This window comes from Leuresthes tenuis, unplaced genomic scaffold, assembly GCF_036924035.1.
Source record: "Leuresthes tenuis unplaced genomic scaffold, fLeuTen1.0.hap1 SCAF_17, whole genome shotgun sequence".
Classification (NCBI taxonomy): Eukaryota; Metazoa; Chordata; class Actinopteri; order Atheriniformes; family Atherinopsidae; genus Leuresthes; species Leuresthes tenuis.
Window position 1 is genome coordinate 7344804 of NW_027325371.1, and position 13828 is coordinate 7358631.

Genomic DNA, 13828 nt, shown 5'->3' on the forward strand with positions numbered 1-13828 from the left:
ACATTTTAAATGTGTAGAAATATTGAGGAAGGTCATTTTTCTCTGTTGGGTCGAGCTTCATGCTGAATAAAAACTCTTGTCAGGTATCCTCATGACAGAGAGCATTTTCTCTGTTGCAGACAATAAACCTCTTTTTGCATCAAATCCATCAGACTGACTTTTTCCGTGATTCTTTCTTTCAAATTCTTTGAAAGTTATTTTAAAAATGGTCAGCACAAAGCAAAGCCCCAGTTCTGGCCAGAGGACAACTTTTTGTTTGCTTTTGCTTAGTTTTTTCCCCCCATCCACAAGCATCGTGTGTAATGATCTGTGTCTTTTGTCTTTTTGCTGTCTTGTCTCGGTTCTGTCACTTCTTCTCTTTTTCCTCAGTTCCCTCCTGCCTGCACTCATTCACCAATCACTCTCCCCACAGTATTTAGTCTCCCAGCATTTCCCAACATTTGTCAGATCCTCTGTTCTCCTCAGGTTGTCCTCCCATCTTGCCGTGGCTCCTTGGGTTTTTTCCCCAGTTCATTCCTGTTCCCAGTTGTTTTTGTCATTTCCTGGGTTTTGTTTTTTAGTAATTGTTATCCGGCTTTGCTGCACCTTTTCATTTTACCTCCTAGCTTTCAATCTCTGTCTGCACCTGGGTCCTCCTGCCTCGCCACCTCCGACACGTGACGCCATGATGGGTATATTATCGAAAAGTTGTTTGAGGCAAGCCAACAAAGCAAAGTGTAATTCTGGATATAGAGCCAAAATGCCTACTGGGAGTGAATTTGCAAACCAGTTGTGTTTCAAATACTCCGAATCTTACATCTATTCTGGGTTTTGTAAAGATTTTTTGAGAAATGTCAGTTAAATTAAAGTTATTACAGTTGCTGATTTTGAGATGATCATCTACTTTGAATGAGAGAATAATAAAAAAAATCCCACAATTTTTGTTTTCCTATTTCAGTGGTAGTCAATCAGTAGTTAATGTAACAGCTAATCATTCAGTCGATTGCTCGGTGCTGATTTCTGTTTGAGATGTTCTCGTCGATTCACGATCATTTATTATGTCATGTACCAGTAAACAGAGCATAACAGCATGAGGCAATGTATAAATCAATGCATATTTTAAACAAATAGCTTTAATATCTGCATAGAAATGCATAATTGCAAACTCTGACTTTACCATTTATGTAGGTCTGCTCATGCAACTTGGTGATGCTTAGCAGGTCTGCCCCCTGCTGCTGGCAACTGATCCGAGCCTCGCTCCATGACAGCGTAGCCTGGAAGTTAAACTGGTAACAGCTGTCTGTCAATGGGTCCGTGTCCCAGAATGTCTCACAGCCGCTGCCTGACAGTGAGAGAAAGGGAGGAAAAGACAATTGGAGAAAACATGAGAAAGAGTAAATTAGTGAAAAGACCTTCGAGTGAAACTCACTGAGATGCTGGCAATCAAAAAATACAGTTGTGAGTGTGAGTTGATAACTTACTCTTCACGGGACAGAATCCCCAACGCTCATCTTTGCCGTAGTCATAGGTGGTGGCACACCAAAGGTGGCCATCTTCACGCCCAATGCTCGTACAGCTGTGAAACCACTGGCCGTCATACAGGAAGGGCAGGTAACAGGGCCGGCCGTGAGAGTTCCCCTGGATTGTATAGATCTCTGGAGAGCAATCACAGGAGAGTCTTTAAATACTTTGCTTGTGTTGTCTGAAGTTATAGTGGTGAACTTTGCTGAACTGAAATGCCTTATATGTTTTCTCAGGAGCTTGTGTAATCATACACATGGCAAAAACAGGGGATGATGTTACAGTCAAAACAGTAAAGTCAAACAGCGGCCAGCAGAAGGAAGGGTGGAAAACTAAAAATGCTCATGTTCTTAGCAAAGCTGAGCACTGCTAATTCACACAAAATACCATATGGTTATTTTTATAGTGTCGACATTTCACAAGCATAGTACAGAGAAAAATAAAGGGCAAGAGAGATGAAGCAAGAGGCTGGATCAGCAGTGTTTCCAAAACAAGTTAGGCCAATGGAAAGTAGGGCAGACACGTTAAAGAGGGAGGAAAGATTTCTGAAGCTCCCTCTCTGACTTTGCTCTCTGCTCCACCACTGGCTGGCTGCAGTGGAGCTGACTAATGTCAAAGGCATTCCTCTCCAGCAGCGAGCTGTCTTCACAAAGAAACTTGTGAAGATTGGTGGTTGAGAGTCAAAAATGTCAGAGCACCCGGTTCACTTGCCACATGAAAGTAAAAGTAAAGCGAAGGGAGATTTTCTGGTCTTACATTTGAAGCAGATCTGGTTTTAATTGCAGTCAAGCAGAGCCTATCTTTCTAATTTAACAAGAGACTTTAGCTCACTGAGCTTTGCAGTCGTTCTTCGAGAAAAACTCTTAAGAATGGCACTGACAACGGAAATGAGGCTTAGCTGCGAACCACAGTGGTTAGATTTAATCTGAAATGAAAACTATATAGAAAAACAAATATTCTTGAGGGCAAGGACAGCTCTGTCTGTTTACAAACACCGGCAGTATTTTCCTTGGCTTTCTGACTGGCAGGCCACCACTTGTCCTCAAACATCCCCTAAGAGCTACATTCTTCTTTATCCATTTGATCAGATACAGCTGGAGAGACCAAAACAGTCAGTCTATCTGCCACACAGAGGCAGAAACACACAGGAAGAGGCAGAAACACACAGGAAGAGGCAGATCACTGGGTCACTACGTGACCACACGTGTTTATGGGGAAATGTTCAACACATCTGCAGACTTTGCAAGGGAGTACAAGGGCTAGGGATTAAACCACCAACCATTCTATTAATGGATGAAGCTTCAGCAGTTCTGTGGTGAGGAATTCCTTCTAATCATTGTGAATATTTGATCCGCAGCTACTGGAATCACTTTGTCAGCTTACTCCTGCCAAAAAAGGCTCAACCAGTTACTCATTTTAAGGGTTCACTTTAAGACAGGGATCTCAAACTCTGGTCCCCCAAGGCCGCTGACTAGCTAATGAGGCATTGATCTGAATCAGGTGTGTTGAAGCAGGGAAACATCTAAAACCTGCAGGACATTGGCCCTTGAGGACTGAAGTTTGAGATCTGTGCTTTAAGAGTTTCGAGGGTTTACACTTTCTACTAGTGCTATGAAAGTCCAGTGGGCGAGTTCAATTAAATCATGAGAAAATATATTAATTTGTACCTTATTAGCTTAAAGGGTTGGTGTGTATGATATAGTGATATCCAGTAGCATAAACTGCAAATTGCAACGAATAGAATATCATCACCCTATTGCGTCCTCTTTTTGCAAGTTTTCCCTTGGAGAAAAAATTGTGTTGGCTGAGAAGAAAGGGAAATGCTCTCTCTAGGCTTGTCCCTCCTGAGCTACAGTAGAAACATGGAGATGCAACATGGAAGTGGGAGAGGAAAAGAATTAAAATACAGTTCTTATTTTCATGCATTGTACCGATGTCCAGACTAAAAGTTAAAACCATGCATAGTTTGTCATGCTGATCAAATCACAATTATAAGAATATACTGTACATAATAGACTAAGCAAGCCCTTCAGTACATTACCCATTAGTTTTTGAACAGCTGTCACCATTTTGGTCTTTCTGGAGCCAGAAGTGACCACAATAGGACAACAGGGTGGAACCTTCAGTTCCACTGTCTGGACAAAAGTGTTCTTCTTAGAGGACTAAAATCTATTTTATCATGACGTATTTCCAGCACACAGAGCAGAAGGTGTGAATCGAGTTCACACTATCATAATAACTTGTGACAAAAAATGCTATTGTGGCACTGAGATGCTAGATATTAGACAAAACACAATAAAACAAAAGAAAAACAAACAAACAAATAAATAATAAGCCAAAAAAACCACAACTTCTGAGGAAAATACCAAACAGGAAATACTATTTTTCACAAAATACAGCATTTAAAAAAAACTGCACGAGTACTCAGAAGCTCAGAGACTGCGGTCCACCAATGCCAATGCTGTATTCTGCAATTTTAATGAAAGTTATTATAATTCAAACCAAAATTATAACGGGTTACATCCCATGAAAGAACTCCCCACTGAGTTTATTAAATCTGCCCAGTCAGTTTTCATGTATTCCTTCCAACAAAAGACAAATGGCAATCTCGTCATAGCTTTGAACAAGAAAAACAAAATATTTCAGAAACTACGTCATTTTCAAAACATTATTTAGGAATACAAAGCAAAAAAAAAAAAAAAACAGGAGTCCCAGACTACACACCTCTTTAAGGGTGGAATAAAAGCTCAGTGGATCTAGATCCTGTTCTGAATCCTCTAACTTCATTACTTTTTCTCCTTTCTACTATTTTTTACACCTCTGGTAAGAAAGATTTTTTAAACTTTATAAAAATGAATAATTAAATAAGAGTTTGCATGTTCTCCTCGTGTATGCGTGGGTTCTCTCCGGGTACTCCGGCTTCCTCCCACCGTACAAAAACATGCATGTTAGGTTAATTGGTGTCTCTGAAATTGTCCTTGGGAGTGAGTGTGAGCGTGTGTGGTTGTTTGTCTCGTTTGTCTCTGTGTGGCCCTGTGATGGACTGGCGACCCGTCCAGGCTGTACCCCGCCACTCGCCCGATGACCGCTGATATAGGCTCCAGCCTCCCAGCAACCCGACCGACGGATTAGGCGGGTATAGAAAATGGATGGAATAATTAAATATGTGTACACATTTCAGGAGACGCAACATCTAACAAACCTCAACAATACAACTGAAACATAATTTCAAATAGCTGAAAATGATGGCATAATGTTGAGTTTTCTGAATCAATATTATGGTCAAATGTTGTGTTTTCTGTTTGTTTACTTAATTTTTCAGATTTTCAGTTTTGTATTTTGCACCTTTTCAGGCAGCTCAAGGGAATCTGGAAGTGTGTATCTGGAAAACCGTTTGATTTTATGATCACGTACAGAAATTGATCATAAGTCTCAAGACTATTCGTTGTGTTAATCAGATTACAGTCATGCCTACCTTGATGTGTTTTGGAGCACAGGTCCTGCACATCATCGTGCAGTCTCCATTTCAATGTGATGGATGAGGACAAGTTCCAGGGTGAGGACTTAAGATAACTGTTGAAGATATCCAGCACCTGCCCACAGTTCCAGGTCCAGCGTACCTTGGGGGGCTCTTGATCGCATGTGTATATGCGAAAAGGAGATATCTTTTCTATGAAGGTGACGTTACCAGTGGTCACTCCCAGACACAATGAGGAGCCCAGATTGAACAGACGCCCTCGAGTCACCCACTTCCAGCGCTGCTGGGGTTCTTTACAGGATGGTGTCATGATAACAGAGTTATCCTTCACCCCCAAGCACTCATTGGTGCCCTCAAGGAAGAAAGCAAAATCATCTGAGTCCAGTGGCGCTGTACAGAGAGAGGGAAACAACAGAAGCAGTCAATAACACTGTCGAAAAAAACCAAACCTTGTGGTAACAGCCAAGAGGTCAGAAGCCGGATCGATATCGCCAATAAAAGAGACAAAGCTTGGTTTGAACTAGTTTCAGTTGTGGGATCAAATGTACAAATGTAGTACACTAACATTATATGAACTTTCTGGCAATCTCAATATAACCTTAAACTACTGTGCAAACATAACATGACATTACATGCTGTAGGAAGGTATTGTGGATATAACAAGCAAGAAACTGTCAGAAGTAGCTGCCCTTGTTTTTAATGCAAGGTCAGTGATCACATTTGATCACTCCCAGGTGTCAGGAATTCACCCCGCTCCAAATGCTCAACCTGGAATCGCTTCTCGTCTTGCTTAGTATAGTTTGTGGGTAAAATTCTGTTGCGTTTGAGTGTAGGAAGCAGCAGATTATGTTTTTTTTATGGGATAAATATCTATTTTTTTTATCTTTAGAATCTGCAGGTTGACTGATTCATTTAACTTGTGTTAGTGATTATCTTAACAGGCTAGTATTTGATTACTTTGACAAAACAGTGATGGCTCTCAGTGGTGAAATGTGTATATTTTATCAGTTTGCAGAACTGTCACTACCTCATGCTGATATTTGTACTGACATTAGTTATTATGATTCACAGAGGAACAATATCTTCCTGCAGACCAGCTCTACCCACACATGCTCATGAAAGCCTATGGAGAAATAGTGCTGATGGAAAAAACGAAATCTTGAACTTATCACATCTTTTGGGGCAGGACGAGAGCCTCGGAGACTAGAATTTCGGGAATAAAAGCAACACCCTTTTTCTCTAAAATATGTGGTTTTCTTCCATTCCTGCTTTTCTATTTTTTTTATTTAGATTCTTCCTGTAAGGATTTAGAGACAAGCAAAAAGACTGTCAAGTACATGAGAGTAGCAGTGGGGAAGAGACCTGCCTAGCAGGAGTGTAGCAGCTACTCTAAATTAAGATAGTTAAATAAAATTTCCAAAATAAACAGAACCCTCCCTTCTCTGACTTGAAACTGTGGGGAGAAAGAAAGACCCTCAGCATTCCTACTCAGCGGGCTCATGTGAGAGGGCAGGAAGTTGGATGGCTGGACATTCATTGAAAAACACGACTCTAATATATATATATGTGTGAGTGTATGCAAGTCAGTCTGCTCAAATCCCTGGTTTCCTGCTTCTCAGCTAAAACACTTTAAACCTCCTGTTCTACTTTTACGAACACAGAGACAATGGAGTCACATCAAGAGCGCCATAAAAATCCCTGTAATCTGGAGGAGAGGACCGACACACCCCTCTTCATGCACTTTGTGGTTTAGTTTCTCACAGGCACTGTTCATTTATATGGTCGGTAGAAAAGTCTGAGCCTTAGAGCAGAGCAGTTAAGCATGAGTTTAAAAGTGTTTTGTACAGTGTAATAACAGTAAACTGAAATAAAACAACCTGCTCTTACAACCCGGTTGATGCTGAGATGTTATGTTGTTGTGTTAATAACACTTAATGCATATATTTTAACTTACTTTAAACACTAAGTTGTAATCATACAAAAACTATATATCAAATGTTGAAACTGAGATCCAGTTGCATTGTTGTTTTTGATAAATGTGGGCTCATTTCGTATTTGATAGCAGCAAATATATTTTGAAAAAAATTGAATACTGGCATGTTTCCTACAGTTTTAAATCAATTCTTCAATGGAAAACTGGAGCAGTCCTGTTCAACTCTTACTTTAAAAAAGGAATGTTAAAAGAGATATTTCTGTTTTTTGAAGTGGGTTGTATTTATGAATCATTTATGTATTTATGTATTTATGAACAGTCAGCTGGCTGCAGTAGACAGCAGTCAGAGCACTTTCACTTTGGAGTACTGGGGAGAATCTCTGACGGGAGAAACTAACAGCTATGCAGAAGGGGGCCACAGAAGAGCAAATTCTCTCCTTCTAGAACAACTCAATTTCATAGTCGTTCAAGCAAATAATATATATGGTGAATTCTTCCTGGGTTACTTTTGCATCAGATTGTCTTCTCAGACTTACTGGGTAGCTTGGTGTTTAGCATTAACTTGGAAAAGATATCAAAGATGGGGATTTTTTTTTTGTTTGGACTTCCTTTCTTCACTCATTTTACAGTCTCATAGTATTTTTTTAGGTTAGACTGACAGAATTTTGAGTCATAGCTGATCAGCATCAGGATGCCAAGCAACGTAGATGTTAGCTAAGTGTCTGATACAAAAGAAGCAGTGAAAATTCAGCACATATTGCATTTGCACATGTTTTAGATGCAGATTATTAGCTCTTCTGTGGCTCTGTTCTGAGTAGCTCCTACTTTCGTAGTCAGAGTTCTGCCTGATTCTCCAAACTGAGGGTGCTCTATCTGCTGTCCAATGCAGCTAAGAGCAAACAACTCATGAGTAATTAACACAATCCCAGTTTGAGAAAGGGCTTGGGCACATAGAAGTCAACTGCATTTCTGTTTCTTGGTTTTACTGGGTTTTTTTCTGTGCTGAGTAGAGTTTTAGCTTTCTGTTTTAACATCTGTGGATGTAGTGACAATCTATGTTCACTGACAGTGGTTTCAGCAGGGTTTCTGCGCCCATGCACAAAATCACATCTGCTTTTAGCGCAGCGCTGCCTCAGCCACAGACATTCAGTATTGTTTTTTTGAGCCTTTTCCCTTGTGTGAAGACATTCATTTCTGGATTCACGGAACCTTTGAATTATATTATTTATTATTTTCAATATTTCAAAGAATAAATGCTCATATATATACATCCAATCCAATCTAATTCTACTTTATCTATAAAGCACATGTAAAACAACAGAGTTGACCGTATTTATAAAACTGTCCATCCAAGGAATAAAAAAAACCTTAACTTTCAATCTTAAAATGTTGGTAAAAAACAATCTAAAGTTATATTGAATCCATGCACTGGTGCATTTATCAAACGGTTTTATTCCTCTGAGGGAAAACCATGTTTCCTTCTGCCACAAATCACTCCTATGAGCGTAACACAATTCAAAGTGGGTTGAAATTAAAAGGGAAAAAAGGGAGAGGAAAAAAAGAAAAGCATTTCTGTGGAAAATCAATGTCTGCAGGATTCTTTGAGTGTTAAAAGGCAAAAATGCTTTGAACTTCAATCAGGTCAGTGCCTTCCAAGTTTCCTCATCAACAAACAAGAAGCCAGAAACTACGAATAAATTGCCTTTTATTATCAGCTAATACCCTTATTAATGAACTGCAAAACACCAGATGTAATTAGAAATTAGCATTCCAATTTCCCAAAGTCTAAGTTTACTAATTTTATCTGCTATTTTTTGATTGTCAGAGGAGACACTATTGACATTTTTATCCATCTATTTATAGGACTTTCTGATTTAGATTTGTTTGTAAAAAAAAATAAAAAAGAAAAAAAAAATAATTTAAAATGTGGACATTTTTAGTCATTTTAGTAATAATGCCAAATAATTACCCTGATCCTCTTGTCATATTCACAGTGATAATTAAAACCCTCTTAAAAGAAAACAATAGATGCGGGGCGGGGGAGGGGGGTAAGTCACCAGTCCATCACTGAGACAAATAACCATGCACACTCACACTCACTCCCACGGTCAATTCAATAGAATCAACAATTAACCTAACATGCATGTTTTTGGATGGTGAGAGGAAACCAGAGTACCTGGAGAGAACACAGAAAGGCCCCCCAGCAGGTATTCAAACCAGGAACCCTCTTGCTGTGATGCGACAGTGCTGACCACCACACCGCCGCTCAGCCCCTCGCCACAACCATCACACTGAAAACTGTTAATTATTCAGAAATAGGCATTCAACTGCACAGAGTTCACTTTATTGCTAATACAAAGACAAGAGGAGCTCTCAGACCTCGAGACAAACTGAAGTCGCATACAGCAAGAAGTAAATTAAAAAACACAGTTTTAATTCCATTCTGGATGGGACACGCCTGGATGTTTGATGTAAGAAAACTCCCGGATAATCAGAGAGAGTGCAGAATTCGAGATTAACTTTAAGCCATTGAGCTCTGTGAAAGCTTTGCCACAACAGCTTTCCTGCTGGGATCTCATCCTCTTTTTTTCCCCGACAGTCACCCCTTTATTCAACGTTAAAGACAGTTTTCTACCTAAGAGAGAGGCTGAAACCTGCAGCCAAGAACAACCAGCAACAATTGCCAAGAGGGGAAGATATTCCCAGAATCTCCACCGCCTCTTCTTGGTCATCTGTTGGGCCAGGTTTGAAAACATTACTTTGCAGTCTTCGGTGACTGATCAATAGCAAGTCTTAGCTTGAAATACTGTGAGTTCACCAACCTTTTACTCTTTGGTAGACTATCATATCATTGTTGCTACCACTACATGGAAGGAATGTTTTCTTTAATCCCCTCTGTCATATTTTCATCTGATCTACAGATCTAAACTGACATTTGAACAAAAGACTTTTCCCGAAACTTATTTAGATAGATTTCTGGAATAAAACGCAAACAATAGACTTTTAACTGGTCAGTGTGACAAAAAGGCAACCAACAAATAGGCAGGAAATTCCAGCCTGCTGTGTTTGTTTGGTTGGTGTTTATGGTGGTCTGGCCTCTGAAGAAACCCAAACTGTGGATAGGTTTTACCTCATCCGAGAAGCACGGGGGAGAGAGAAGGACTTTTGGCAAAAAGAGAGTATTTTCATTTTGCACCCACTCTCACAAAAACAGAGCAAACTGGAACCTTTGGGGAAAGTCTGTGTCAAATTTAGAAACCGCAATAAGAACTCACAGCCACACATATGCACAATATGATGGGATGACAGTTTGCCACAGCGTAGGTTTAACTGTTAACTTAGAATGAGGGAAGAGCTATGTCTAGACATGTTGTTAAAGTAAAAAAAATTCTACTCTTTCTAAATAAAATCTCAGGGTTGCTTTCTCAGTGCCGTGTTGATAAAGGATTAAAATTTTGTTTTAAATCTCACACCATGTTGTTCTGAACTAGTCTATACATGCTCAAAATAACCTGCCGTACTGAAATTCTGCCAGTTATGAACAAGAAAATTGCCTTAAATCTATCTGGATGTCAGTAACTTTACAGTTAATCTTTTCTCCTTTGTATTCCACAAGCACATCAGATTAACAAAGGACCAAACAAAGAGCTCATGAAAGCTCATGGCAACATGCTCAAATGTCTCATATCAGAGATTTTCAAGGTTAAACTATGCTGGCAGGGAATTACAAAACAATTTTCATGACAAATCCAAAGAGGCAGCATTTCAAAAAACAAATCTGTATATCATTTTGCATCTCATCTATTTTGAATAAAGTGGATGACGAAGATTTCTCATCCTCTGTGATGGGGAATTTGATGACAAGTCAAACAAAGAAACTAAGCCCTTCCCAAAAAGAGTTCCAGATTATTTATGATGTGTATCTTGTAGTAAGGAATGAGATTGTAAACCACACCAGGTCTGATTCTCTAAAGAAGTAAAAGATAGTTGATTGGGTAATGATACTCGTATAATCCTACCAAATGTAACCCTGCCAGTTATGTCAAAATTATTTAATTGAAATAGAGTAAACTTTTTGATTATTTGAACAAAATGACAACAAAGTTTATCAAGATTTCACAATAATTCCTGAGTCACTCAGTAAAAGCCACGGACAGGATGGTGAAGCTGAGAAATCATCGGGAGACAGGCATCTGATCACAAGGCAAAATGTTCATGAAATGAAACAAAGGGCGCCATAAGTACTCAGTCCAATTTGTAGGTGGGTTTTTAGGTGTGGTGATGGCCTGGTAGCTGTAAAGGATGGGCTGAGTGTGTTAATAGCAGCCTGTAATAAGATGCAAAGGTCACATCTGCCTCCAGGGTGCCAAATGAAGCGTCAATCCGCAATCTGTGGCTTCACAATTTAGCCTAAAAAAACAACCCATCCGCAAGAAAAGAAGGATAATAAACAAAGAAAGATGTGCTTTTCTTCGCGTTTTAAGTTTTTTTTTCTTGCTTGAATGGAATAAAATACATTTGAAAAAAACTAACCATCTAGCCCCCTCCCTCCCTCCCTCGTCCCCCCGTTTGCCTCCACATCTGGTTCCACTCACTGCTCGGACTTTTGGGTCGTAGCATTCCACAACACAAAATCCAAAACCCGCAGCTTTTTAACGCACTTTCAGAGTGGAAGCTTTTGCCAAAACGAAGGCATGCACAATAGGTTCAACATCTGCCCGATTTCAGGACTTCTACGTGAATCAAATCAACCGAGTGTAGTCTTTTCTTTTCTTTTTTCCTCACCCGTAACGCTCCTCTTCAGTTCCAGACTAAAGATGAATAAATATAAAGTGCATTTGTAAAATAAAAGTTGACGATTTGTCCATGTTGCCCCCGAGTCCTTGTTTCGGTGCCGCTCGTTGCTTTGCATGCTCACAGCCACAACACACGCACACACACGCTGCAAAAACAACCCGAACGAGGGGGAAAAAGTGAAGCCGGAGCAGCAACTGGCCGAGTGTTTAACTGAGAGGACGGCTGATGCAGAGCTGAGGGCGAGCTTGGCCGCTAGAGCTCCGTCTGCCTCCCAGTCAGACGAGGCTGAAATGAATGGAGCAGCACAGTGTGTGTGCCTGTGTGGGGGGGTTTGTGTGGCTCTCAAAGTGAGTCAGTTGAGTTCACCTCAGTGGAATAAAGACCTGTTTACAGATTCTTTGAAAGTCTGAAACCACCCGCAGTCTTTGGCACTGATGATCTGATTGGTTCATGGTGTTTTGTCTTTTATTCATATAGTCTTCCTCTAGAAAACTGTTGCTGTACTATTATTAAACAAAACCACTACAATGTACTTCAAATTATGTTCAATCCATTAACTAATTCTGTGCATGAAAGAGATTTAAATCAACTTTTTTTGCTTTACATTTTTCTTCCAAGCAGCCAGACTTCCTTGTAATCTTTTCAAGTGATCTTAAGCAGTAGTTTTCCAAGCTTTATGAAGATCTTTCGCGATTTTTCTTTGGAAACTGGCTAATTTTCTGTCCAGCTTTTTAGCCATGTAACTCCGGCCAATGGGGTGAATTAGTGTTGTGTCTAAACAAAAGAGACAGCATAGCAAATAACCTATTTGAATTATATAACACATAAATTGCTCCTTCTTTTTTTTTTTTAAGTTGATTTACAAAAAATGCCAAGAATAACACAGTTTGAGAGGTAGAAGTAATTTCACACAAACAAGATGAATCCATTAGAGCGTTAGCCGAGAATCTGGTATATCTCAGCATTGTGTGCAGAGTGTCCATCAAAAGAAAAATGGATAAGTAGAGGACAAAAAATTAAAACTATTTACAGCAGATAAACAGTATCTGAAAGTTATGTCCTTAAGAAAGAGGAAAAAATCCAGCAAAGACCTGACACAGGACCTGAGAGATGCATCTGGACCTTCAGCTGATCCATCTACTGTTGGCCCAAGCCTCATCAGAAATGGTCTCCATGGAAGGGTGGCTGTCAAGAAGCTGTTCTTAAGGAAGGGAAACAGGGAGAAAAGGCTGAGCTGTGCCAAATGACACAAGAAGTGGACTGAAAATCAGTGGCAACAGGTCTTATGGAGGGATGAATCCTCCCCAGAGCCCGGACCTCAACATTATTGAAGCAGTGTGGGATCATCTGACAGAGAACGGGACAAAAGGCAGCCGACATCCAAAGAAGAGCTTTGGGATGTCCTTCAAGAAGCCTGGAGAACTATTCCTGAAGACTTCTTAAAGAAATGACAGAAAGCTTGTCTGAGAGGGTTCAGGCTGTGATGGAGAATAAAGGTGCTCAGACCAAATATTGACTTAAAGCTCAGGAGATTTATACTTTCTGTTTTTGCCTTACATACTGTATTTCCATGTGTTTGCGCCAATTTGTCATTTTAATGGAAATATATAAAGAAATTAGGTGTGGCTCAGCTTGTGCACTGTCCTGTCACAAGTGGTCCTCTATGCCTTTGTAGTATTGTCAGCATTACTACTTTATTCTAAGCTTGGCAGGGATTTATTACCAAATCAAATTAACAGTATTCCTGCATGCTTTTTCCTATCAATATGGTTTTGAATGCTTGGTATTTCTACCTGAAACATAAATCCATGTTTTGAGCTTGCAGAACTACAATTTTTCTAGTTCTGCATGCATGTTCAAATACCCAGTTTGTCAAGTATTACGTGGCATGTGACTGCAGACAGCACAAATGAGAACTCACTGAAAGTTGGCTTTTAAAATGACTGATGTGTTGATGTTGTTCTCCACGTTCTCTTGAGGTTTAAATGTAATAACTTCATACTCAAATGGGACTTAACACCGAGCAGCATTTAGGATGTCACCATTTGAGCGCCACACTGCAGTAACACAATGCTCATCTACAAAGCCATCTCTCTGTCAAAACTGTCAGAGCTCATTTG

At 39.8% G+C, this 13828-nt stretch overlaps 1 protein-coding gene across 2 annotated transcripts in view; it reads right to left on the reverse strand.

Moving 5' to 3' along the window:
• Positions 1-12044, reverse strand: part of mrc2 (mannose receptor, C-type 2) — a 28748-nt gene extending 16704 nt beyond the window's left edge. For both annotated transcript variants that reach the window (XR_011907975.1, XM_072368225.1), the window contains exons 1-4: positions 11697-12044; positions 4976-5368; positions 1461-1634; positions 1157-1321 (exon numbers count right to left, since the gene is read on the reverse strand). Coding sequence is in view for 1 of the 2 variants with exons in the window: in XM_072368225.1 (XP_072224326.1) it covers positions 1157-1321; positions 1461-1634; positions 4976-5368; positions 11697-11823 (859 nt within the window). In the remaining variant the exon portion in view is untranslated. The remainder of the gene's footprint in view (positions 1-1156; positions 1322-1460; positions 1635-4975; positions 5369-11696) is intronic.
• Positions 12045-13828: the final 1784 nt, after the last annotated feature.